This window comes from Nomascus leucogenys, chromosome 19 (assembly GCF_006542625.1).
Source record: "Nomascus leucogenys isolate Asia chromosome 19, Asia_NLE_v1, whole genome shotgun sequence".
In the NCBI taxonomy this organism is placed as follows: domain Eukaryota; kingdom Metazoa; phylum Chordata; class Mammalia; order Primates; family Hylobatidae; genus Nomascus; species Nomascus leucogenys.
The window spans coordinates 27381232-27409200 of NC_044399.1; the positions used below are offsets into that span (position 1 = coordinate 27381232).

General features: G+C 41.9%; 1 protein-coding gene across 1 annotated transcript; it reads left to right on the forward strand.

Annotated features, from left to right (window-relative positions):
* Positions 1 to 27911, forward strand: CCDC47 (coiled-coil domain containing 47). The gene is made up of 13 exons (XM_003270680.3): positions 1 to 317; positions 6828 to 7110; positions 8163 to 8270; positions 8814 to 8988; positions 11659 to 11780; positions 12031 to 12096; positions 16371 to 16472; positions 16592 to 16702; positions 18755 to 18840; positions 20458 to 20516; positions 20828 to 20937; positions 21150 to 21317; positions 26187 to 27911. The coding sequence occupies exons 2-13, from the start codon at positions 6847 to 6849 to the stop codon at positions 26265 to 26267; spliced, it is 1452 nt and encodes a 483-aa protein (XP_003270728.1). The 5' UTR covers positions 1 to 317; positions 6828 to 6846; the 3' UTR covers positions 26268 to 27911.
* Positions 27912 to 27969: the final 58 nt, after the last annotated feature.

The window sequence follows — 27969 nt, forward strand, 5'->3', positions numbered from 1 at the left end:
ATTATGTAATTTTCCCAGAAGCGCCACCTCGCCTCAGCCGGGCGGGGGAGAGGGCGGTCTCGCGCTGTCCCCGGGGTTGCGTCCCGCCCCGCAGGCTGCGCGCAGGCGCTGACTAGCCGCTCGCATTCTACGGAACGGACGGCGGAGGCTACGTGAAGAGAGGCGCGGCGTGACTTAGCTACGGTTCTGGCTGCGTCCTAGAGGCATCCAGGGCAGTAAAACCGCTGCGATCGCGGAGGCGGCGGCAAGGCCGAGAGGCAGGCGGGGCAGGGGTGTCGGACTCAGGGCGCTGGGCCGGGTTTCGGCTTCGGCCACAGGTAAGGAGTGGGCCTGGACGCGCTCGTCGGCGGGGCCGGGCCAGGCCGAGCAGTGACTCCGAGTTGCTTGGCCTGTAGGCCGGTCCGGTTGAGATAATTGTAATGGTTTGGGGGAACTTTCCCACGGAGCTGTGAGCAAATGATAGCCGGAAGGGCAGAGTTAGAGGAAATGTACAGTGTGTGCCCCAGGATGACATTAGGATGTATTGATTCTCTTGGGTGGGGAGAAACTAGGCAAGGGGGTTTGATAGAAGCAAAAACCTCTATGGCCAGTCTCTTCTGGAGGTTTCTAAGATGAAACGTGTTTGTATCCAACACATATAAAGAGACAGAGGAAAGTCTGCATGATTTCCAGAATACTCGTTTTGGCCGTTGTCAGAAAGGCCTAATCTAAAATGACAACAAGGAATGATGGCCTCACTCAGTCCTCTTTCCTCAAGTCTGGACTCAGTCGCTGAGGAACTATTGGATGAGCTTGCAGAAAATAATCAAACCAGACTTGTTAGTGCTTGTGTGAATTTTCCTTGGTCCTGTGTTGCTTGCTTCAGGAGTCATAGAGGCTGGGTGGCCTGGCAAGGACTTGTGCATTTGAGAACTGAGTTGACAGGTGCAGCGGAGACTTCTAAGACGGAAGGCCAAGATAAAAATGGCTTGGATGATTGTAACCTAAATAACCTTGAAGGATCTCCATTATAGTGCTGAGTTATCTCAGAAGTGTTTCTATGGTGTGAATATTCCAATTGGAAATTCAATTTGAAATGATCGGATCTTTTGGCAGACTGTTAATCGAGTTGACTGTTCCGGTGTTAACTTTTAGTTGCTTCTATTTGAAAAAAAAAAAGTGTTTTTGTTTTGTTTTGTTTTGAGACAGAGTCTCGTTCTGTCGCCAGGCTGGAGTGCAGTAGCGCGATCTCGGCACACTACAACCTCTGCCTCCCCGGTTCAAGCAATTCTCCTGCCTCAGCCTCCCGAGTAGCTGGGACTACAGGCAAGCGCCACCACGCCCAGCTAATTTTTGTACTTTTAATAGGGACGGGGTTTCAACATGTTGGCCAGAATGGTCTCGATCTCTTGACCTCGCGATCCGCCCGCCACGGCCTCCCAAAGTGCTGGGATTACAGGCGTGAGCCACTGCGCCCAGCCTGAAAAAAAAGGTTTTAAGAGTAGGATTTGAAAAGGAGACCGGGCGCGGTGGCCCACTCCTGTAATCCCAGCACTTTGGGAGGCCGAGGCGGGCGGATCACAAGGTCAGGAGATCGAGACCATCCTGGCTAACACAGTGAAACCCCGTCTCTACTAAAAATAACCAAAATTAGCCCGGTGTGGTGGCGAGCCCCTGTAGTCCCAGCTACTTGGGAGGCTGAGGCAGGAGAATGGCCTGAACCCGGGAGGCGGAGTCTCGCTCTGTCTCCCAGGTTGGAGTGCAGTGGCGTGATCTCGGCTCACTGCAATCTCTGCCTCCGAAGTTTAAGCAATTTTCCTGCCTCAACCTCCCAAGTAGCTGGGATTACAGGTATGCGACACCATGCCCAGCTAATTTTTTGGTATTTTTAGTCGAGACAGGAGTTCACCATGTTGGCCAGGCTGGTCTCGAACTCCTGACCTCCGGTGATCTGCCCGTATTGGCCTCCCAAAGTGCTGGGATTAGAGGTGTGAGCCACTGTGCCCAGCCTTTAAGAGCATTTAATTTCTTGAGCATCCATGGATTGCAAGGCATTGGACAATAACCTTTGATATTAAACTGATTTCTTTAAGAAGTTTCAGTGCTATAAATGAGATTTAGATTTAGATTTAGAATATTCTCCGTCCCAGAGCACCCTGAAAGTACCTATTTCCCCTTTGCCATACTCTCACCTCCGTTAATACTCAACTCCTTGCATTATGGCTTCCATCCTTACCACTTCCCTGCAGTTGCCAGTAATGATTTCATCATGACCTGGCCCCTGAGGGCCTTTCCAGCCTCCTTTCTCCCACTTGAGTCTACAAACCCAATGCCCTATCATACCAGCCTCCTAAAATATGCTATTTCAGGCCTCTATGCCAAACCTGTTCCTCAGTCTGCAGTGCCTCTTCTCGAGTGACAAAACTACATTACAGAAAAAAAAAAAAATTTAGTCCAGGTACGGTGGCTCATGCTGGTAAATGCCTGTAATCCCAGCACTTTGGGAGGCCAAGGCAGGTGGATCACCTGAGGTCAGGAGTTCGAGACCAACCTGGCCAACATGGTGAAACCCCATCTATACTTAAACTAAAAAAAAAATTAGCCAGGCATGGTGGTGGGCGCCTATAATCCCAGCTACTCAGGAGGCTGAGACAGAAGAATCGCTTGAACCCAGGAGGCAGAGGTTGCAGTGACCCGAGATCACATCACTACACTCCAACCTGGGCTACAGAGCAAGACTCTGCCTCAAAAAAAAAAAAAAAAAAAAAGAAGAGAAATAAAGACAAAATACCCAGAATTCTACCATACAAGCTAACTAATATTTGTATGTAAATGTATGTTTTTCTAAACCAAGCTTGTCCAATCCATGGCCTGCAGGCCGCATGTGACCCAGGACAGCTTTGAATGTGGCCTAACACAAATTCATAAACTTTCTTAAAACATTATGAGATATTTTTTAGCTTATTGGCTATCATTAGTGTTAGTGTATTTTATGTGTGGCCCAAGACAATTATTCTTCTTCCAATGTGGCTTAGGGAAACCAAAAAATTGGACATCCTTGTTAAACTTTTTTGTTTTTTCTTTTCTTTTTTTTTTTTTTTTTTTCTTTTTGAGATGGAGTTTCACTCTTCTTGCCCAGGCTGGACTGCAATGGCAGCGTCTCAGCTCACTGCAACCTCCACCTCCTGATTCAAGCGATCCTCCTGCCTCAGCCTCCCAAGTAGCTGGGATTACAGGCACCTGTCACCACACTCGGCTAATTTTTGTATTTTTAGCAGAGATGAGGTTTCGCCATGTTGGTCAGGCTGGCCTCAAACTCCTGACCTCAGGTGATCTGCCCGCCTCGGCCTCCCAAAGTGCTGGGATTACAGGTGTGAGCCATCGCACACAGCCAAACCTTTTTCTTTATGTGCATTTGCTTCTAAAATGATCTGGATTTCGACTTCATTTGTAACATTTTGGTTGTTTTTTTTTTTCCTTTTAGACAGCCTCCCTCTGTTGCCCAGGCTGTAGTGCAGTGGTGCAGTCATGGCTCACTGATGCCTCAACCTCCTGCTGGGCTCAGGTGATTCTCCCACCTCAGCCACCAGAATAGCTGGACTGCTGGTGCATACCACCAGACTTGGCTAATTTTTTTTTTTTTTTTTTGAGACAGTCTCCCTGTGTCACCCGGGCTATTGTGCAGTGGTGCAATCTCAGCTCACAGCAACCTCTGCCTCCCAGGTTCAAGTGATTTTCGTATCTCAGCCTCCCAAGTAGCTGGGATTACAAGTGCATGCCACATGCTGGCTAATTTTTAAAATATTTTTAGTAGAGACAGGGTTTTACCATGTTGGCCAGGCTGGTCTCAAACTCCTGACCTCAAGTGATCTGCCTACCTTGGCCTCCCAAACTGCTGGGATTACAGGAATGAGCATGAGACTTGGCTAATTTTTAAAAATTTTTTTGTAGAGAGGAAGTCTCACTATGTTGCCCAGGCTGTGTAACTTTTTTTTTTTAATTACTTGGGGGTTTTTCTTTTGTTATTTGTGTTTTGTTTTGAGGCACGTTTCACTGTCACCCAGGCTGGAATGCATTAGCATGATCACAGTTCACTGCAGCCTCAGCCTTGTGAGCTCAAGCAGATTTTCTCACCTCAGTCCCCCGAGTAGCTGGGTCTACAGGCACATGCCACCAAACCCAGCTAATTTTTCTATTTTGTTTATAGAGGTGGATTTTCGCCATGTTGCCAAGGCTGGTCTCCAACTCTTGGGCTCAAGCAGTCCACTCACCCCAGTCTCCCACAGTGCTGGGATTACAGGGGAGAGCCACCACCCTATGTAACAATTTTTAATGGACAACAGTAGCTTTGGTTTTTGATACATCCATAGTTTAACCAGAGAGTTTAACCAAATTTCACCATCATAAATAATATTGTATCACATGTCCTTGAAGCTGAATTCCTGTGCAAATTTATGTTCAATTCAGGAATTGTGCTTTATCTTGGCATAGTACCTACCGTGGCGATATGCTTAGTGAAGGTACATGTAATTACAGTAGGATCATTGTGAAAAGCAGTGAATGCCAAAGGAGTTTTTATATTACTTTGCAATAATTGGTGAGCCTTTGATGATTATTGAATCCTTATATGTAACAAAAGTTCTGTTTTAGAAAGATGCTGGTGGTTTTTAGGGAGGAAAAGTAGGGAGTGGGGAGAGCATTAAGACGATACCATTTAGAATAATATGGTGGCTCGGCCGGGCGCGGTGGCTCACGCTTGTAATCTCAGCATTTTGGGAGGCCGAGGCGGGCGGATCACGAGGTCAGGAGATCGAGACCACGGTGAAACCCCGTCTCTACTAAAAATACAAAAAATTAGCCGGGCGTGGTGGCGGGCGCCTGTAGTCCCAGCTACTCTGAGAGGCTGGAGGCTGAGGCAAGAGAATGACGTGAACGCGGGAGGCGGAGCTTGCAGTGAGCCGAGATTGCGCCACTGCACTCCAGCCTAGGCGACAGAGCGAGACTCCGTCTCAAAAAAATAAAAATAAAAAAAATAATATGGTGGCTCTTCAGCAGGTGGGGGTAACTTGGATTGTAGTGGCTGTAGGAATCAAAGAAGTAAACACCAGGATTTGATGACTGATAGATTTCAAAGGAAAAAGAAGGCAAAACATTAGATATCTTCTTATTTTCAACAAGCAAGACTGGAAAAATGTGATTGATATTAATATACAAATAGAGAAATTAAGATACCTGATGATTTTGAGATGACTATAGGCAGGGATTGGGTCAGCCTGAGGGGAGGCCTGTGAAGTAAGAATGGTCTTTATATTGTTTTAAAGTTTTTTTTTTTAAAAAGAACAATATGCAGCAGAGACCAGTATGTACCCCATAAAGCCTAAAATATTTACTATCTTACTAGATACACGAAAAGTTTGTAGGGCATCAAACAGATATGTCTTCAAGGTTACAGTGAGTTATGACATGGGGCTGGTGTTTAGATGGGGGACAGGACCGGAAATACAGCCTAAATAGGTTTGATGGTTGAAATATACTTTTCAAATTTCAGCTCAAATGGTCTCCCCACTTTTTTTTTGTAAAGCCTTACCTATTTGGTAAAATGGTTACATTGTCCTCCGTGTTTTCATAGACTTTGGCACATATTTTGTCACAGATACATCATTATATTTGTTAATGCAGAAGCTTTTTTCACATATTAGAAAACTTAATGTTCTTCAAAAAGCTATAAAATGATGATATATTGAATTCCATCATACACACTAGGAACAATTGGTTAGCAAAAAATTACTGCTTCTAAGCAAGTAATATGAAAGCACAGCCACCTACCTACATTTGAGAAGCAGCCTGAGAAGTGGTTCATAGCATGGATTCTGGAGGCAAAACTCTGGGATTAAATCACAGCTCTTTGTCACTTGGTAGTTGTACTACTTAGCATCTCTGTGCCCCATTTTCCTTATTAATGAAATGGGGATGTTAATATTGCAGCTTTCCTTAGAGGGTTGTTACGAGGATTAAATTAGTTGCTTTTTGTAAAGTCTTTGGAACAGTGTCTAGCACATAGTGATTTAAGTGTTTCCTCTTATGATGATTATGTTCATACATGAACACAAATCAATCTAAGGGTGAATGGCTTTTTTATCCATGGATTATTCTTATTACCACTAACAGATAAATAGCTACATCTTATTCCTTCATTTTTACCTCCTTCTCATTTTCTATCGCAAGCTTTTTAATAGGCCCTCAAAAAATGCTTATTGAATACTCTACATAAATGGACAGAGTTTTAGAAAACCCAACCTAAAGAAATTAAATGACTTGGGCTGGACACAGTGACTCACACCTGTAATCCCAGCACTTTGGGAGGCTGAGGCAGGTGGATCACCCTGAGGTCAGGAATTCACAACTAGCCTGGCCAACATGGTGAAACCCCATCTCTACTAAAAATACAAAAATTAGCAGGGCATGGTGGCACGTGCCTGTAATCCCAGCTACTCAGGAGGCTGAGACAGGAGAGTCGCTTGAACCCAGGAGGCAGAGGTTGCAGTGAGCCGAGATCACACCATTGCGCTCCAGCCTGGGCAACAAGAGCAAAACTCCGTCTCAAAAAAAAAGAAATTAAATAAATGACTTGATGACTTGTTGAAGATTTTACAGATATCTAGTGCCAGGATCCAGACCAGAACCCAAGCCTCTTGACCTTACTTCATTGTTCTTTATATAATGTGATCTGAATCTAGTAGTACCGAATAAGAGAAAAGCAGGAGAGGTTTAAAGATTTTTACTATTTATAAAATCTGATCAGTATGTATAGAATGGCAATCCATTTTGGGGTTCTCTTTTTTTTTAAGCTTTTTTTCTCAAGGTGCAATGAAAGCCTTCCACACTTTCTGTGTTGTCCTTCTGGTGTTTGGGAGTGTCTCTGAAGCCAAGTTTGATGATTTTGAGGATGAGGAGGACATAGTAGAGTATGATGATAATGACTTCGCTGAATTTGAGGATGTCATGGAAGACTCTGTTACTGAATCTCCTCAACGGGTCATAATCACTGAAGATGATGAAGATGAGACCACTGTGGAGTTAGAAGGGCAGGATGAAAACCAAGAAGGAGATTTTGAAGATGCAGATACCCAGGTGAGGTTCTTTTTATTAATTTCTTGGAAAAATTTGTAACTAGCACCTTTCCCAAACATTAAAATTAATCCTCAGGCTCAGGAGACCTTTACTGTCTGGAGTCTTCATTTTCATTCACTAGGTAGAGCTCTTCTAAGTGTTTTGTGGTAAGTTTCCACCTTTTACATTAACAGAATGAATTGTGTTCTTCTATTGAAACCCTGACTGGAGGAGGGGTTAGAGAATAAATACTGTTTGTGGGTGAGAATTGTATTATTTAGAACTTTGCAATTGGCTGGGCACGGTGGCTCATGCCTGTAATCCTGGCACTTTGGGAGGCCAAGGCAGGCAGATCACCTGAGGTCAGGAGTTTGAGACCAGCCTGGCCAACATGGTGAAACCCTGTCTCTACTAAAAATACAAAAATTACCTGGGCGTGGTGGTGCGTGCCTGTAATGCCAGCTACTTGGGAGGCTGAGCCAGGAGAATCGCTTGAACCTGGGAGGTGGAGGTTGCAGTGAGCTGAGATTGAGCCACTGCACTTCAGCCTGGGTAATAGAGCAAGATCTTGTCTCCAAAAAAAAAAAGAAAGAAAGAAAGAAAGAACTTTGCCATCAAAAGCATGGGGACTCATCATTTTGATGTTTTGGGTGACCCGCAGCTTTATTGAGGTGTAACTGACAAAAATTTATTTAAGGTGCACAACATAGTGTTTTGGTATACCTATACATACAATGTGAAGTGCTTATCACGAGCTAATTAACATAGTTGCCTCCGTGTGGGGGGGGGGCGGGGCGGGCGGTGAGAATACTTACAATCTATTCTCTTAGCAGATTTCAAGTCTATAATACATTATTATTAACTGTAGTCACCATGCTATACATTAGATCTCCAGAACTTTTTCATTTTAAGCTGAAATTTGTACCCAATCGTTTTGTTAAAAACATGTAACATCTGTTTTCTGTGCTTGGTGCTTACACATTCTGTTTTCCTCAACAAATGTTGCCAACAAAATGAGACACAGCTGCTGGTGACATTTGTAGAGGAAAACAAATGATGCCTCATTTTTGTAGGAGGGAGATACTGAGAGCGAACCATATGATGATGAAGAATTTGAAGGTTATGAAGACAAACCAGATACTTCTTCTAGCAAAAATAAAGACCCAATAACGATTGTTGATGTAGGTATCCAGGATTCTGAATTCCCAACTAAACAACAAAATGTCTTGTCATCAATCCCAGAAATAAAATTAATGATGTATAGCTGGTGTTAATGCAATAGTGGGAGCTGAGAAAGACATCAATTTTTCTGATAAAAATCAACACCTCTCTGTCTCAAAAAAAAAAAGTCAACACCTACGGAAGCAACCCCTATTCATCATTCTAGCACTTCTAGTTTTACTACTTATCAAGGAATAAGTAAAATTTATTCCTTGGTGATGTACAGCACATTGAATTTATTTGGGGGATTAAGGACCAAGTGTAATACAAAGGGCTTTCCAGCTTTTCATCCCGTTTGATTGTCCTTATATTTCCTTAGAGAATCTTTTATAAAGCTAGCCTAGAAAAGTAAAATGGACCTATTTTTCAAAGTTTAACCTTATTCAATGACAGATATCTGAAGTATCCCTTCTGTTTATAGATTTTCTCATTCTTCCTCCCATGAGGTAGATTTCGTTCTTCAGTCTCAGCCAACACTTAATGGAATGATTTTGCTTTTTTAGGTTCCTGCACACCTCCAGAACAGCTGGGAGAGTTATTATCTAGAAATTTTGATGGTGACTGGTCTGCTTGCTTATATCATGAATTACATCATTGGGAAGAATAAAAACAGTCGCCTTGCACAGGCCTGGTTTAACACTCATAGGGAGCTTTTGGAGAGCAACTTTACTTTAGTGGGTAAGTGAGGTCAATGTCAGCCCAGCTTCTTGCTTGAAAACAATCTGGTAAGGATGATGTATTCCCGTCAGTATAAGCATCTAACTGCTTTCATGGAATACCAAAGAGGGTGCATTGTTTTTTCTCTCAAGGATTCCCCCTGCTCTTCTTTTTTTTTTTTAATTTTTATTTTTAATTTAATTTAATTTTATTATTATTATTACTATTTTTGAGATGGAGTCTCGCTCTGTCACCAGGCTGGAGTGCAGTGGTGTGATCTTGGCTCACTGCAGCCTCCACCTCCTGGGTTCAAGCAATTCTCCTGCCTCAGCCTCCCGAGTAGCTGGGACTATAGGCATGCACCACCATGCCCTGCTCATTTTTGTATTTTTAGTAGAGTTGGGGTTTCACCATGTTGGCCAGGATGGTCTCAATCTCTTGACCTCATGGTCCATCCACCTCAGCCTCCCAGAGTGCAGGGATTACAGGTGTGAGCCACCGCACCCGGCCTTTTTATTTTTTTGAGGCAAGGTCTCACTCTGTTACCCAGGCTTGTGTGCAGTGGTGTGATTACAGTTCACTGCAGCCTCGACCTCCCAGGTTCGAGAGATCCTTCCATCTTAACCTTCTGAGTAGACAGGACTACAGGTACATGCTACCACACCCAGCTAATTTTTGTATTTTTTTTGTAGAGACAGAGTTTCATCATATTGCACAGGCTGGTCTCGAACTCCTGGGCTCAAGCAATCTGCCTGCCTTGGCCTCCCAAATTGCTGGGATTACAGGCGTGAGCTACTGCATCCAGCCTCAAGGATCCTGTTTTTTGGCCGGGTGCGGTGGCTCACACGTGTAATTCCACTGCTTTGGGAGGCCAAGGTGGGAGGATTATTTGGGGCCAGGAGTTTAAGACCAGTTTGGGCAACATACTGAGACCTTGTCTCTACAAATAAAATAAAATAAAAATTGGCCAGTCACAGTGGTGTGCTTCTGTGGTCCCAGCCACTTGGGAGGATGAAGTGGGAGAATTGAGCTCAGGAGTTTGAGGCTGCAGTGATACAGGATCATGCTCCTGCACTCCAGCCTGGGTGACAGAATGAGACCCTGTTTCTAAAAATAAGAATATATTGTATTTAATAATTTTCTCATCTTTCATGAGTCAGCAGTAAAATTGCTAAACAGCTTCTGATTAGTATAATGTAATCGATGTTTTCAAAACAAGTTGATAAAATTCTGACGGAAACCAGGAAAGTTTGACATTTTAGGTAGCTTGATAAATGCTCTCAATTCATCTTTTAGAAATTGAAAGTCCCTCAAAATTCCCTTAGAATCTGGACACTTGAGTTTTGGATCCACTGCTGAAATATACACTGAAGGACTTCAAGGAACCTCTATAGTTGTGCAATGTAGGGAATGAGGTGGACTAACCTCACATTCACCTATTTGGCATTTAGCACCTTATTTCTCTTTAATAGTAAGCATGTATCCACCTGCTCTGCAGCACAGTAGTGTTTATATATTATGCTAGATACTTTGCATACAGTGTTTCTTATTTACTTTTTGTAACAACACTGTCAGTTGGCTATAGTTGCAGTTTTCCTAAGGAGGAAACAGAAGGGCAGAAATGTTAAAACTTATCTAAGCTATTAAATTGCAACCAAGATATCTTTATCTACCTGTTTGCAAAGTCCACCCTGTCTCCACTGTACCATAGTATTTCAGAGTATGTTTTGACCAGGAAATTCAAAAAAAATAAAATAAAATAAGCAGCTTTGGCTCCTTCTACTTCCCCTTGCTTGTTTTCATTTGGTGTATCAGTCTGTTTTCCCTTGTGAGGTTGAGCAATTTCTTTTGTATACTTAATGAATTAAATGAAGAGAGAAAGTATTGGAATTTGAGCTTTTTTCTAGATTTAAAATACAACTCTTAATACCATTAGTAAGACCCAGTTATCATTTTGCATTGGAAAAGAAAGCTTGGTTAAAGTTAATTCATAGGAGACATAGTGAGGAATTGTTGAGTAGTTTGTATTAATGGTATTTTTTATTCACTCCATAGGAGGTTTTTTTTTTAAATTTTGGCAGAGATATTTCAACTGATTTTTTTCCCATTTTGTATGTACTCTGAGAGACTTATACTCCAAGCTGATCATCATTAAACTGACAAGCATGTGGTTAGAATCCATATTTCTTCTAATACAGATAATAGTTTTAAAAGTAAAAGGAACAGTGCTAATCTATTTTAGTCCCTGTCCAAACAGAGTTCTATGAGACAGCAAAGTATTGCCACTCTGAAGCTATGATGATTTTGTGGTCAGGGTAGAGGAACGTGAGGTATTCGGCCTTTTTTTTTTTTTTGAGACGGAGTCTCGCTCTGTCATCCAGGCTGGAGTACAATGGTGCGATTTCAGCTCACTGCAATCTCCGCCTGCCGGGTTCAAGCTATTCTCCTGCCTCAGCCTCCTGAGTAGCTGGGACTACAGGTATGCGCCACCATGCCCGGCTACTTTTTTTATAATTTTGTTTTTTAGTAGAGACGGGGTTTCACCATGCTGGCCAGGCTGGTCTTGAACTCCTGACCTCGTGATTCACCCGCCTCAGCCTCCCAAAGTGCTGGGATTACAGGCATGAGCCACCACCCCCGGCCCGGCCTCGACATTTTTTGTTGAGTCACATTAAGTGGTTTTACCCCTAGGGGATGATGGAACTAACAAAGAAGCCACAAGCACAGGAAAGTTGAACCAGGAGAATGAGCACATCTATAACCTGTGGTGTTCTGGTCGAGTGTGCTGTGAGGGCATGCTTATCCAGCTGAGGGTAAGTAGGAAACTTCTTGTACGATATATATCTTCCCTTAATTTTGTCCAGCTGTGATTCCCAGCCCCCCAATTCAGCATCTTAGCCCTTCATGTTTGACATAAAATGAGGTCTAAAAGTGATATTTATAGTAACTGGCAAATGTGTCGTAAAGCATATTTGATGAAGCATTTGATTCTCCTCCAAGGCCCTTTTTTTATACTAAGTAGGAGTTGCAGTTGGATTTACTTGCTTCTCTCATTTTTTTCAGTTCCTCAAGAGACAAGACTTACTGAATGTCCTGGCCCGGATGATGAGGCCAGTGAGTGATCAAGTGGTATGTATTCTTCCCGCTGGTTTTCTGTGTACAGACTGAATTATTTGTTTTCTTTCTTTTCTTTCTTTTTTTTTTTTTTTTTTTTTTTTTGATGGAGTCTCACTCTGTTGCTCAGGCTGGAGTGCAATGGCATGATCTTGGCTCACTGCAACCTCTGCCTCCCGTATTCAAGCAATTCTCCTGCCTCAGCCTCCCAAGTAGCTGAGATTACAGATGCCCACCACCACGCCTGGCTAATTTTCGTATTTTTAGGAGAGTCGGGGTTTCACCATGTTGGCCAGGCCAGTCTCGAACTCCTGACCTCAAGTGATCCACCCACTCTGGCCTCCCAAAGTGCTGGGATTATAGATGTGAGCCATCACGCCTGCCCCAGACTGAATTATTTCCTAGAGCTTTTTCCATTTCTGCCTGGATTGTGTTTGGAGTTTCTGGCAATTTATGTTCCTTGACAAAAAATGGACCCTTTTTCTCCTTGGACAGAGCATCATTTTCCACTCTGTGCAATTGTCAGCAGGCCTTCATGGGCCTTTTGGTGGGAAAGAGGTGATACTCTGTCACCACATAGATCGATGGAGTTAGCCTTGACAATAAAGGGCAAAGCAATTGTGACAGGTAGTGGCCCTCATGGGTAACTTGGCTCCTTGTATATGTTTTTATCTTTGGCAGATAGCTGGGTTTCTTCTCAAATATGTTTTGCTTCAAATAATACATTTCTGGCCGAATAAGCTCAGTCATGATCTGAGGACCTTATGTTTGGTGTATCTTCTTTCCTTTATTAAATCAATATGTTTATCTGCAAATTGTGTCCTTCGTCACAAATACCACATTCCTTCTTCGTTTTTTTTTTTTTTGTTTTTTTTTTTTTTGAGACAGAGTCTTGCTCTGTTGCCAGGCTGGAGTGCAGTGGCGCAATCTCGGCTCACTGCAGTCTCTGCCTCCTGGGTTCAAGTAATTCTCCTGCCTCAGCCTCCCGAGTAGCTGGGACTACAGGCGCCCGCCACCACTCCCGGCCAATTTTTTGTATTTTAGTAGAGATGGGGTTTCACCATGTTGGCCAGGATGGTCTCGATCTCCTGACCTCGTGATCCGCCTGCCTTGGCCTCCCAAAGTGCCGGGATTACAGGCATGAGCCACTGCGCCCAGCCTCTTCATTCTTTCAATAAATAATTATGCTGGCTCCCACTGCTACAAGAAACAAAAATATAAAAGACAGTTTTTTTCTTTTCTATAATAGAACAAGAGATAGATATGTATATATGTGAAAGTGTGAAATAGTATTTGGTTAGTAAGTGCTTTGTTAGTGATGTAAATTAGGTACTTTGAAATTTTATTGGATTGAAAATCATTGTTTTATATATATATACATATTTTTTTTCTTTTTGGAGACAGAGTCTCACTCTATCACCCAGGCTGGAGTGCAATGGCTTGACCTCGGCTCACTGCAACCTCCACCTCCCGGGTTCAAGCGATTCTCCTGCCTCAGCCTCCCAAGTAGCTGGGATTACAGGCGCCTGCCACCAGGCCCAGCTAATTTTTGTATTTTTAGTAGAGACAGGGTTTCACCATGTGGTCAGGCTGGTCTCGAGCTTCTGACCTCAGGTGATCCACCCGCCTCAGCCTCCCAAAGTTCTGGGATTACAGGCAAGAGTCACTGCACCCAGCCCCACTGTTATATTTTAAAGGTCTCATTTTTACTTGTAAACCTGTATTTTTATTTTAATTTTTCTAATATGGCCATGATGACTTAGTCCACTAAAATTTAGAGTCCTATCAGTTAATATTTCTGTCATCCTTTCTCCCACCAACTGCCATCTTATTAGGAGGAAAGTTTGCTGTATCCTCAGCCATCTTTTTGTAGAAATTATTCTTTAAAAGTGTTTTAGTCATTTTCAGTTCTCATTCCCTCTCTCTCTCTCTCCTCCTGCTAAGAGAAATCGCTTCAACAAATACGTGGCTCTTTATATTTTATTTGCCCCTTTTTTTGGAATTCTGTTTAAGGTTTGCTTTGTGTCATTTCCCATCAACGATGGAAGAGCAGAAAACGTTTTCTTTTACAGCTGCCACCTTACCAATTCTTTTCCTCTATTAACATTTTCTTTCTTCCATATACTAAAAATTATTTCACCCAAGCATTTAAAGATGTAATTAATATAACAAATATATCAGACTCTTTTAGGCTTATAATTTTTTATCTTTCTGGCCCAGTCAGAGTACTTGTCTGGGCTGTTTTCCAATACAAACAGCCAATTCTCAGATTCTCTGTATACCAACTGGGTATCCCACAATTGAATTCAATAATAATAATAATTCTTTTTAATTTTGTAGATTTAAATTTTTTTTTCTAGAGACCGAGATTTGCTGTGTTGCCCAGGCAGTTCATGTTGCCCTGGCCTTAAATGATCCTCTCACCTGGGCCTCCCAAAGTGCTGCGATTACAGGCATGAGCCACTGTGCCCAGGCTCAATTTCGTTCTGATACTATCTACCTGGAGTTAGCTTCAAATCCTACAGATTAAAGGGCTCAGCCCCACAAGACTGCCCCACTTCAGATGCAGTCGAATGTCCCAGGTTACCCATACTACCATCTGGACTTCTGACCAACTAACTATTAATCAGGGGTTCCTATGACCTCCCCTGTCAACCAATAATTTGTTAGAATGGCTCATAGAACTTGAAAAGACACTTATATTTACTGGTTTATTATAAGGGATAAAACTCAGGAATAGCCAAATGAAAGAAAGACATAGGAAGAAACAGGGTTGGGAGTCATTTGGAGCTTTCATGCCCTCCCTGAGCACACCACTCTCCCAGCAGGTTGGTGTGTTCACCAGCTTGGACGCTCTCTAAATCTTGTTCAAGAGTTTTTGTAGAACTCAGTTTCATCCTCCCTCTCTTTCCTGGAGGTAAGGGCAAGGCTGAAGGTCTCTACCCTCTAAGCGCTTGGTTTTTCTGGTTATCAGCGCCATCCTGAGGCTAACTAGGGTCTACGTTAAGTCACCCCATTAGAATAAACTCAGGTGTGATTAAAAGGGGCTCAGTATAAGTAACAAAAGATACTCTTGTTATTCAGGAAATTCAAAGGGCTTTAGGAGCTCTGTGCCCGAAACCTGGGATAAAAACCAAATATATTTCAGTTTATTCCACATTATTCCATTTAGGTTTTGTTTGTTTTTTATTTTTGGACTTGAGTGCTCCTGTGTGAAGTATGGAGTGTATTTGTGTTCTATTACTACATAGCAAATTACCCAAATTTAGCAGCTTAAAACAACAGTCATTTATTATGTTACAGTTTCTGCAGGTCAGAAGTGCAGCATGTATTGAGTGGGTCCTCTAGGGTTTTAACAGGCTGAAATCAAGATGTCATTCAGGTTAGAGTTCTCTGAAGCTTAGGGTCCTCTTAACGTCATTTGGGTTGTTGGCAGAATTCAGTTCCTTGTGGGTGTAGGTTCTTGTTTTCCTTTCCTTTTTTTTTTTTTTTTTAATTTTTTTGAGACAGGGTCTTGCTCTGTCACCTAGCATGGAGTGCACGATCGTCACTTACTACAGCCTCCACCTTTTGGGGCTCAATCGATCCTCCTGCCTCAGCCTCTTGAGTAGCTGGGACTACAGGCATGCACCACAATGCCTGGCTAATTTTTTTTTTTTTTTTGTACAGATGGGTCCCATTATGTTGCCTAGGCTGGTCTTGAACTCGTGGGCTCAAGCCATCTTCCTCCTTTTGCCTCCTAAAGTGCTAGGATTACAGGTGTGAGCCACCATGCCTGGCCTCTTCTTTCTTTTTTAGAGATTGGGTCTGGTCTCAAACTTCTGGCATCAAGCAGTCATGCCTCAGCCTCCCAGGTAGCTAGGCTTAAAGGCACGAACTACCGTGGTCCCTATTTTCTTGCTAGCTGTCAACTGGGAACCACTCAGTTCCTAAAGGCCACCCTTAGGTCTTTACCATATGTCCCCTACCGCCAACCTTCCCACAAGCCCTTTCATATTTTGACTTTCTTCTTCAAGTAGGGCTATAGTCCCTTTTAAGGACTTGCTTGATTAGGTTGGATACACCCAAGGTAATGTCCCTTTTGGTTAATTCACAGTCAGCAGATTAGGGACCTTCTGCCATAAAACAGCCTGATTATGGGGGTAATAGTCCATCATATTTGCAAATCCCAGTCACTTAAAGGGAGAGTATATGCACCAGTGGGGAGGGAATCTTAAGGATCATTTAGAAATCTGCCTATCACAGAACCTAACAGGTGAATTTTGTTGTTTTTTACATTTTTTTAAAAGCAAATAAAAGTAACCATGAATGATGAAGACATGGATACCTACGTATTTGCTGTTGGCACACGGAAAGCCTTGGTGCGACTACAGAAAGAGATGCAGGATTTGGTATGTCCAGGTTGCTCCAACTCAAATATACATAGAACTGTGTCTTGTTAGCACATACATATTCAGCTTCATTGCATAATAAAAGGTCATATCTTACTTTCAATTACTTCTTCCTCTAGAGTGAGTTTTGTAGTGATAAACCTAAGTCTGGAGCAAAGTATGGACTGCCGGACTCTTTGGCCATCCTGTCAGAGATGGGAGAAGTCACAGACGGAATGATGGATACAAAGGTAAATGCGACAGAAGACATACATTTGCCAGGCCTTGGCATTTACAGGACGCTCTCCCTAAAAGTCTCATTGTACAAGTTCATCATTTTATGGCAATGTACTAGTTTTACATTCCTTTCCCACACAAATATTAAAATACCTTCTTTAAGCAATAAATTAGCTTGTCAAAAGGACAATTTGATTAGTCAAGAAGTTCTCTAAATCAAGAGCAAATTGTTCCTGGGATTGCTAATGACTTTCAGGTTTTTTTGAAAAAGGAATATAGCTTCTAATCTTTTTCGTCATGTCATTTAGTCTTTTTTTTTTGAGCTCCAGTTTGTGTGGGAGAAGAGGGATGTGTAGAGAGCCCTCCTCCTTTGTTTTTAAAAAGATGGGGTCTTGAGATATTGCCCAGGCTGGAGTGCAGTGGCTATTCATGTGTGTGATAGAATTCACTGCAGCATCAAACTTCTGGGCTCAAGTGTTCCTCCTGCCTCAGCAAGAGCCCACCATTGTGCCTGGCTGAGAGAGCCATTTCTTTTTTTTTTTTTTTTTAATTGAGGCTAAGCCAAGCTGTTTTTTTTTTTTTTTTTTTTTTGAGACGGAGTCTCGCTCTGTTGCCCAGGCTGGAGTGCAGTGGCGCAATCTCGGCTCACTGCAAGCTCCGCCTCCCGGGTTCATGCCATTCTCCTGCCTCAGCCTCTCCGAGTAGCTGAGACTACAGTCGCCCGCCACCACGCCCAGCTAATTTTTTGTATTTTTAGTAGAGACGGGGTTTCATCGTGGTCTCGATCTCCTGACCTCGTGATCCGCCCGCCTCGGCCTCCCAAAGTGCTGGGATTACAAGCGTGAGCCACCACACCCGGCCGAGAGCCATTTCTTTCTATTGGTTGTGTAATGGTAACAGATCTTAGTATCATAAGAATACAGGATAACTCAGAGATGGTTATAAATGTAAGTTCAAGGTGACATGTTTATAAAGGATCCCTTGAAATTATTTTAGGTGTTATCTTTATGCTTTCATTCTTGTTTCGACCATTATTTTGAGAAATATTTTTAGCTGCTCGATAAGAATCTTAATCATTGGTATGACTAAAAAGGAGTACTACTTTTTTTTTTTTTTTTTTTCTTAGTAGAGATGGGGTTTCACTGTGTTGGCCAGGCTGGTCTGGAATTCGTGGCCTCAAGTGATCCACCCACCTTGGCCTCCCAAAGCGCTTGGATTACAGGCATGAGCCACTGTGCACAGCCTGGAGTACTACTTTAATTCTAAAGAGATTCCCTATCTTATTGAAATTTAATTTTTAAAAAGCTTTAGCCTTGTCCACGCGCTGTGATTCACACTTGTAATCTCAACACTTTGGGTGGCGGAGGCAGGAGAATCACTTGAGTCCAGGGATTCAGGACTAGCCTGGGCAACATAGTGAGACCCTGTCTCTACAATAAAAAAATTAGCCAGGTGTGGTGGTGTGTTCCTTTAGTCCCAGCTACTCAGGAGGCTGAGGCATAAAGATCACTTGAGCCCAGGAGATTAAGACTACGGTAAGCTATGATTGTGCCACTGCACTCCAGCCTGGGCAAGAGAGCAAGACCTTGTCTCAAAAAATAAATAGCAGTGAACACGCTTTGGTCTTAATGAATGACGTTGTACAAAAGTAAGGATTGAAGGGTGAATTTCTTTTTTTCTTTTTTTCTTTTCTTTTTTTTTGAGACAGAGTGTTGCTCTGTCGCCCAGACTGGAGTACAGTGGCGTGGTCTCTGCTCACAGCAACCTCCACCTCCCGGGTTCAAACGCTTCTCATGCCTCAGCCTCTTGGATAGCTGGGGTTACAGGCACATGCCACCATGCCCGGCTAATTTTTTTGTATTTTTAGTAGAGACGGGGTTTCACTGTGTTGGCCAGGCTGATCTCAAATTCTCAAACTCCTTGCCTCAAGTGATCCACCTGCCTCCCAAAGTGTGGGGATTACTGGCGTGAGCCACTGCACCCAGTCTCAAAGAGTGAATATCTTTATGAAAAAAGGGAAATGCATTAAACCTTGCTTTTAAAAAACATTATTTTCTTTTTTTCAGATGGTTCACTTTCTTACACACTATGCTGACAAGATTGAATCCATTCATTTTTCAGACCAGTTCTCTGGTCCAAAAATTATGCAAGAGTACGTATAAGATAAAATTGTTGAAATTAATTTTCCTCACTAGCTTTCTGTGTTGAAACACCTGTAACGTGCTTCTGCAATATCCCTTACCAAATGTGTGAAGGAAGTTGGTGACAGGCCTCCACATTTTCCTTTGCTTTGACTGCATGCATCATCAGAAGTCATTGTAAACCTATGGGAGAGAAATGAGCCTCCCCTATCCCAGTTTGTATGTGTCCCTGCATGTTTGCGCCACTGACTCAGTGAGGTGGTTGGGAATCTTACAGAATGGCTGGTATTAATAAAATGCAGTGGGTTTTTTGTTTTGTTTTGAGACACTGTCTCGCTCTGTTGCCTAGCTGGAGTGTGGTGGCGCAATCTTGGTTCACTGCAACCTCTGCCTCCCAGGTTCAAGCAATTCTCCTGTCTCAGCCTCCTGAGCAGCTGGGATTACAGGTGTGCACCACCACGCTCGGCTAATTTTTGTATTTTTAGTAGAGATGGGGTTTCACCATGTTGGTCAGGCTGGTCTCGAACTCCTGACCTCGTGATCCACCTGCCTTGGCCTCCCAAAGTGCTGGAATTATAAGCATGAGCCACCATGCCCCAGTCCATAGGTTCTTTTTTTATAATAATTTGTGTGTGATGTTTGACTTATGTCTGATTGCAAATCTGTGTGTTTTGTAATTTATGGCCTTTTCTGGCTTCCCTCTTTGAATAGTTAGGTGATTGTATCCTACCCTAGCATAGAAGACCACAACGTCCATAGGGTTTCTAGCTTTATAGTAATACTGTTCAGGAGTACATATTCAGGACTTGGATTTGTTCTTTGAATTTACAGCCTGTCTCAGGAGAGCTTATTTATTTACCTTTATGCTCGGTTTGAAACTGGTTCTGACTAAATTTTTAGTTAAAGACTACCCTCTGATATGCTATGGAGTTGAGCACAATTCAAGCCAATCTGGATTTTAGTTGTGTACTAAGATTACTCAGGTCCTTATGCCTCTAGATAATGCTGCATCATCCTTGTCTTGCTCAACTCAATGGCACTGAGGACAGTGTTTCACCTTGTAGCATTCATCATGCTTTTTAAATATGAGATGGAGGGCAATTGATAGTCAAAGGATTCATATAGGCAGAGATTACAAAGGAATCTTCAATGACAGAACTAAATTATATATGCTATAGTAGATTATCCCTAAATTTATTCTTTGCCTAACTCAAAAATAAGATAATAAGGTGCCTTGTTATAGGAAGATAGGAGTTGGAAATAAAACGTAAAAATCCATCAAAATAAGCAAAAATGTTATCTAAAATATGGGCCTCATACTTAAATATAGGCTCATTTCTGGCTCCCCAAGTGAGATGGAATATACCCTTGCCTGGAGGGAACATCACTGGAGGTGTTCAGGTATAGGATAAAGATCACTTGAGAATGCATCCATCAGATAGACAAGTGGACCAGATGACCTGTAAAGCTCCTTTGGGCTCTGAGATTATATTTGACTTGGGTATGCCAAGCCAAATACTGTGCTGATTATATGCAGGTATCTGTTCATCTAAGTGTATTGGGTGACTTGTGTACATGGAAAACATCTTTCTTGTATTCTTTCTTAATTGCCTTTTCTTTTATGACAGGGAAGGTCAGCCTTTAAAGCTACCTGACACTAAGAGGACACTGTTGTTTACATTTAATGGTAAGTATTCTGGGTCCTTTCTAGGTTCTTAGTCTTCTCTGAGATGACCTTAAGGAGAGTATTTTTTCCTCCTAAATGATAGCTTTAAAACTACATCAAAACTATAAGCCTATGCTTGCTTACTGATTTCTAGATTTCTTCAAGAAGAAATTACCTATTATATATTTTAATTTATATTTTCCGCTGCATTTTAACTAACAAACTTAGAGAAATGAGTCTGTTAAGATAAAAAAAAAAAAAAAAAGAGTTGGGTGACCTGGAAATATTAATGCTACCATTAACTCAGTAGGAAAAATGGCTTTGTTTTCCAGTACCTGGCTCAGGTAACACTTACCCAAAGGATATGGAGGCACTGCTACCCCTGATGAACATGGTGATTTATTCTATTGATAAAGCCAAAAAGTTCCGACTCAACAGAGAAGTAAGACCCAATGCCTATATTATATAAATTGGCACCTTTTTTTGTTTCTTCTCAAGGGGTAGGGCAGCTATCAATGATTTCAGTGACTGAATTTTTGCTAGTTAATTTAGAAGTGCCAAATGGGAGTAGTTTTATGAAAGAATGCTCAACGGGATTTTGCTGCTGTTAACTACAAGTGGATTTCTTATAAAATACTTTGTTTCTTGGGGAAGGGCAAACAAAAAGCAGATAAGAACCGTGCCCGAGTAGAAGAGAACTTCTTGAAACTGACACATGTGCAAAGACAGGAAGCAGCACAGTCTCGGCGGGAGGAGAAAAAAAGAGCAGAGAAGGAGCGAATCATGAATGAGGAAGATCCTGAGAAACAGCGCAGGCTGGAGGTTAGACAAACTTGTCTTATCACTGGGGTAAAACTGTGATTTGTAAGGTTGACTGCTTGTGTTCTGTTGGTTGTTAAGGTAATCTTTGTAGGCTAAAAGTTTAGCATTTTCTCAACATTTGGGACATTATGTCAATTGATAACACTATAAAGAATAATAATCCTTCCTGTTCAAGCCGTGCCACACTGAGTCTGTGAACATGAAAAATTATCAGTATTATCCTGTTCCCCCAGCACAGCACAATTTCATTTTGAAAATTCCATTATCAGTTTTCAAGCCAAACACTTTGGTAGAAAGCAATTAGAAATTTTAATAGAAGGCAGCACATGTGCCCTATTATCTAAATAAACTTGTTATGTAAAATTAAAAATCTGATTATAGAATTAGAGATTTCCAATATTTTTGTTTTCTGTTTTTTACCTAACTAGAATCTCAAACTCAAAAGCTTTTGGGTGTAGTATGTTATATTTGAAAGCTCAGTATGATCTGATATGTTTCTGAAATAAGATGCCATAGTCCAACTCTAAATTTTTTTTTTTTTTTTTTTTGAGATGGAGTCTCGCTCTGTCACCCAGGCTGGAGTGCAATGGCGCAATATTGGCTCAGTGCAATCTCCGCCTCCCGGGTTCAAGCCATTCTCCTGCCTCAGCCTCCCAAGTAGCTGGGACTACAGGTGTGCACCACTCAGTTCTAAAATTTTAGACCTTGTAAATGCTGGTCAAAAAAGAGAACAAAGGCCAGGCACAGTGGCTCACGCTTGTAATCCCAGCACTTTGGGAGGCTAAGGCAAGCAGATTGCTTGAGCCCAGGAGTTCAAAACAAGCCTGGGCAACATCATGAGACCTTGTCTCTACCAGTAAAAAAAAAAAAAAAAATTAGCTGTGCATAGTGGTGCACACCTGTAGTCCCAACTACTTGGGAGACTGAGGTGGAATGATTACCTGAACCTGGGAGATTGAGGCTGCAGTGAGCTATGATCACGCCACTGCACTCTAGCCTAGGCCGCCAAAAAAAAGGAGGGAGAGGACAGGCCGGGTGTGGTGGCTCACACCTGTAATCCCAGCACTTTGGGAGGCCGAGGCGGGAGGATCACAAGGTCAGGAGTTCGAGACCAGCCTGACCAACATGCTGAAACCCCATCTCTACTAAAAACAAAGAAAAAATTAGCTGGGCGTGGTGGCGCACGCCTGTAATCCCAGCTACTCAGGAGGCTGAGGCAGGAGAATTGCTTGAACCTGAGAGGCAGAGGTTGCAGTGAGCAGGGATCGAGCCACTGCACTCCAGCCTGGGTGACAGAGGGAGACCCCGTCTCAAAAAAAAAAGAGGGAGAGGACACAGTTCTGGAAGATGTGAATTTTAATAAGAATAATCTTGAGATAATTGAAGAATATTTTTAGGAGCAAAGGGGTCACATGTCCAAGAAAATGTGAGCTGCTGTGCGGGCCTGCATTTGACAGCAGTGTCATTAATGCTGTTGAGTGAACTGCCCAGGATACTGCAGGCCTGTCATCATCATCTTACCCCTTCTATCATTTTTTTGTTTTATTTGTCTTGGTTTAGTGATAGATATTTTTCCCCCGAAAATGTAGCTCTATGTTTATGCAGTCTTCTTTATAAATAAATACGGCTTTTTATGTACATGTGAAGAATCTACATAGGAATCATTAATAGGTAATGCCTTTCATTTTTCTGTAAAAAAGGAAGTTCTACATTTCTTTCTAAGGTTTGAAACTATAATGAGTTAAAGGAAGAGGGGGCCTGAAACTTAACCTGAGTCGGATTGTAAGCTTCTTGTAGATGTAAATCATTTAATTTTTTTGAACTACCACTTTATAGTGTCTGGTCTGGGTACCTTGTAAAAAGATCTGGTGAACTCAATAGAACAACCCACCCAACCCCCTCTATATATATCATATATCCTCTGTATATGATATGAAAGCTCCTTTTTTTCTTTTATTTTTATTTCTATTTTTGAGACAGGGACTTGCTCTGTTGCCCAGGCTAGAGTACAGTGGCAAAATCGTAGCTCGCTGCAGCTTCGAACTCCTGGGCTCAAGCCATCCTCCCGTCTCGGCCTCCCAATATGCTGGGAATACAGGTGTGAGCCACTGTGCCCAGCCAGAGAGCTCCTCTTCACTCACATCTTTTCAAAAACTAGTTATTAATTTTTTTTTTTTTTTTTTGAGACAGAGTCTCGCTCTTTCACCAGGCTGGAGTGCAGTGGCGCAATCTCAGCTCATTGCAGCCTCCGCCTCCCGGGTTCAAGTGATTCTTCTGCCTCAGCCTCAGGACTACAGGCACATGCCACCATGCTCAGCTAATTTTTGTATTTTTAGTAGAGATGGGGTTTCACCATGTTGGTCAGGATGGTTTCGATCTCTTGACCTTGTGATCCACCTGCCTCAGCCTCCCAAAGTGCTGGGATTACAGGCGTGAGCCACCGTGCCAGGTCTTTTTTTTTTTTTTTTTTTCTTATTCTGGTAGTGGGGAAATGGTATCCCACTTGTTTTGTATTTTTTGATTTTTTTTTTTTTTTTTTTTTTTGAGACATACTCTTGCTGTGTTGCCCAGGCGGAGTGCAATGGCGTGATCTCAGCTCACTGCAACCTCTGCCTCCTGGGTTCAAGCGATTCTCCTGCCCCAGCTGGGATTACAGGCGCCTGCCACCATGCCCAGCTAATTTTTGTATTTTTTAGTAGAAATGGGGTTTCACCATGTTGGTCAGGCTGGTCTCAAACTCCTGACCTCAGGTGATCCACCCACCTTGGCCTCCCAAAGTGCTGGGATTACAGGAGTAAGCCACTACGCCCAGCTATTTTTTGAATTATTATTGAAGTTGAACATTTTTCATGTGTATTGACTTAACATAAATATCTCTTCAATGTGCTAGCATAAATATATTTATCTTTTTTTGAGACAAACTCTGTCACCCAGGCTGGAATGCAGTGGCACAATCTTGGCTCACTGCAACCTCCGCCTCCCAGGTTCAAGTGATTCTCGTGCCTCAGCCTCCCAAGTAGCTGGGATTACAGGTGCCTGCCACCATACCTGGCTAATTTTTGTATTTTTAGTAGAGATGAGGTTTCACCACATTGGCCAGGCTGGTCTCGAACTCCTGACCTCTCAAGTGGCCTACCAGCCTCAGCCACTGCGCCCGGCCAATATTTCTTATACATGATATTGTATTCTGTGTATCATTAGTTTTACACCTGTGTGTAATATGTAATATGGGAGATAGGGATAGGTAGTGCTGGGAAAAGAGTGAATGTGGTGAAGGTAGGGGGTTGGGACAGTGGGAAGAGGACATTGGGATTGAACCTGGGAGGCAGAGGTTGCAGTAAGTCGGGATTGTGCCATTGCACTCCAGCCTGGGGAACGAGCGAAACTCCACCTCAAAAAAAAAATAGAAAAGAAACCTAAGACAGGCCGGGCGTGGTGGCTCATGCCTATAATCCTAACACTTTGGGAGGCCGAGGCAGGTAGATCACTTGAGGTCAGGAGTTCAACACCAGCCTGGCCAATATGATGAAACCCCATCTCTACTAAGAATACAAAAATTAGCTGGGCATGGTGGCACACACCTGTAATCCCACCTACTCCAGAGGCTGAGGCAGGAGAGTCATCCCAGGCAACAGAGCAAGAATTCTGTCTCAAAAAAAAAAACAAAACAAAACCTGGCTGGGCACATTGGCTCACGCCTGTAATCCCAGCACATTGGGAGGCCATAGTGGGTGAATTGCCTGAGGTCAGGAGTTTGAGACCAGCCTGGCCAACATGGTGAAACCCCGTCTCTGCTAAAAATACAAAAATTAGCTGGGTGGTGGCACGCGCCTGTAATCCCAGCTACTCAGGAGGCTAAGGCAGGAGAATGGCTTGAACCCGGAAGGCAGAGGCTACAATGACCCGAGATTGTGCCACTGCACTCCAGCCTGGGTGACAGAGCAAGACCCTATCTCTAAAAAATAAAGAAAAAACCCAAGACAGTCAATAGTTCCCAAGCCAGGGATTTACAAATCACCCTTTGACACCTAATTTGTTGCACTATGAAGAACTATATATGCTTTACGCTTCTTCTTCTTCCCTATTTTCTCCATCCTGTACCAGTTGAGGAGTATATTTCTGAGCACATTTTTACCCCAGTACCCTAAAAATAAGAAGTTTGAGACTGTAGCTGAAATAAATTTTAATCAGGTGTGACCACTAGTGGCCACACTAGTGAAGTCATACTTTGACTTGACCTCTAAGGCTTCTCTCAGTCTGCGTAATAATAACCTGAACCTTCTTCCTCTTCTATGTAACTTCCTAATTCCTAAATAAAAATATGATAAATTTGATAATTTTTATCACATTTGATAAATATGATAATGTCTCAGAGCATTATGAATTTAAGTATTATGTGCAGGTATGGTGTCTGTGCTAATAAGAAATTTGCAATGATAACCTGATGGAACAAGATTCTTAAAATTTATTGAACTGAAGTAGAATGTATCTTCTGGCAGTTATACATTTATGATATAATCCCATCATGAATGGTATGGTGAACATCAGACTAAGTGTCTCCTGGGTACAGAAAAAAATCAAACCAGAATAACAAAGGCTGGTTAATTATAGTAGTTTCTTTCAAAACTGAGATTTTAGTTTACCTTTGTTTCATTTGAAGTTGATTTAATTTTCATTCACGAATGTAGATATTGGCAATTATTTTTATAACTATCTTCTAGAATGTTGTGGTGCAAGCCTAAAGTTTTTGAATAATACTATAGGCAGTATTCTAATTTGGATTTTTTTTCACATATGTTTCGAGCTTAATTTGAATTCTCTCGTCCCCACTCCCTTTCTCTTTCTATTTATTACCCCTTCTTTCTCTAGGAGGCTGCATTGAGGCGTGAGCAAAAGAAGTTGGAAAAGAAGCAAATGAAAATGAAACAAATCAAAGTGAAAGCCATGTAAAGCCATCCCAGAGATCTGAGTTCCGATGCCACCTGTAAGCTCTGAATTCACAGGGAACATGAAAAACGCCAGTCCGTTTCTCAACTTTAAATTTCAGACAGTCTTGGGCAACTGAGAAATCCTTATTTCATCATCTACTCTGTTTGGGGTTTGGAGTTTTACAGAGATTGAAGATACCTGGAAAGGGCTCTGTTTCAAGAATTTTTCCAGATAATCAAATTATTTTGATTATTTTATAAAAGGAATGATCTATGAAATCTGTGTAGGTTTTAAATATTTTAAAAATTATAATACAAATCATCAGTGCTTTTAGTACTTCAGTGTTTGAAGAAATACCATGAAATTTATAAGTAAATAACCAGATTGTTGCTTTTTGTTTAAACCAAGCAGTTGAAATGGCTATAAAGACTGACTCTAAACCAAGATTCTGCAAATAATGATTGGAATTGCACAATAAACATTGCTTGATGTTTTCTTGTATGTCTACATTAAACTTGAGAAAAAGTAAAAATTAGAACACTGTATGTGGTAATGAAATTTCAGGAACCCAGAACATAATGTAGTATTTGTTTTTAGGTGGGAGATGCTGATAGCAGAATTAATAGGAAGTCTGTAGGCATTAGGATACTGACATGTACATGGAAAATTCTAGGGACAGGAATTTCTAGGGACAGGAGCATCATTTTTTCCTTACCTGATACCACGAACCAGTGATGTGAATGCTGTACTTTAAGTGGTTGTATGTTTATTTTCTTGAGTAACAAATGCATGAAAAATTAATGCTTCACCTAGGTAAGATCATTGGTCTATGTGAAGTCACAAATGTTTTTTCCTTCTTGGTTGCTGCAGCCTGGTGGATGTTCATGGAGAAGCTCTGTTCCCTATATTATGGCGGTGTGCCTTTGCTTCTCCCTCTGCTTTTATCTTTTCCATAGTTGAGGCTGGGTACGTTCTTTCAAAGAAATGGCCATAAATATGTATAAGTATACTTTTGAAAATGAGCTTTCCTAAACTATTGAGAGTTCTTTTCGCCTCTTGCGGAAGCAACTCTTGGAGGAGAGGCCCATGTATCTGCACGAGCACTTAGCTTGTTCAGATCTCTGCATTTTATAAATGCTTCTTACCAAGAAAGCATTTTTTAGGTCATTGCTTGTACCAGGTAATTTTTGCTGGGGATGGGTAAGGGTTGGGTTTTCTGGTGGGAGTGGGGTGGTGGGTATTTTTTGTTGATGCTTTAGTGCAGGCCTGTTCTGAGGCAATAACAAGTTGCTGTGAAAACAGCATGTGCTGCTGCCTTTGTAACTGCATGGAAACTTTTCACATGGGTTTTTCTCCAGGTTAATACAGAAATACATAAACTGAGAGATGCAAATGTAATATTTTTAACAGTTCATGAAGTTAAGTTATTAAAATAACAAAAATAACATAAAAATTACTTTAATATTATATAATTATAGTATTAGCCTTGTTTTACAAACCTTTAAAATACATTTTAGAAATCAAAGTTGATAGTCTTAGTTATCTTTTGAGTAAGAAAAGCTTTCCTAAAGTCCCATACGTTTGGACCGTGGCAGCTAATTTTGTAATTTAAGCATTCATATGAACTACCTATGGACATCTATTAAAGTGATTGACAAAATCTCAGAGTGCCGTCTTGACTTTCTGGAGTTATCCTACAAGAGTATAAGCTCAGAGGAAAATT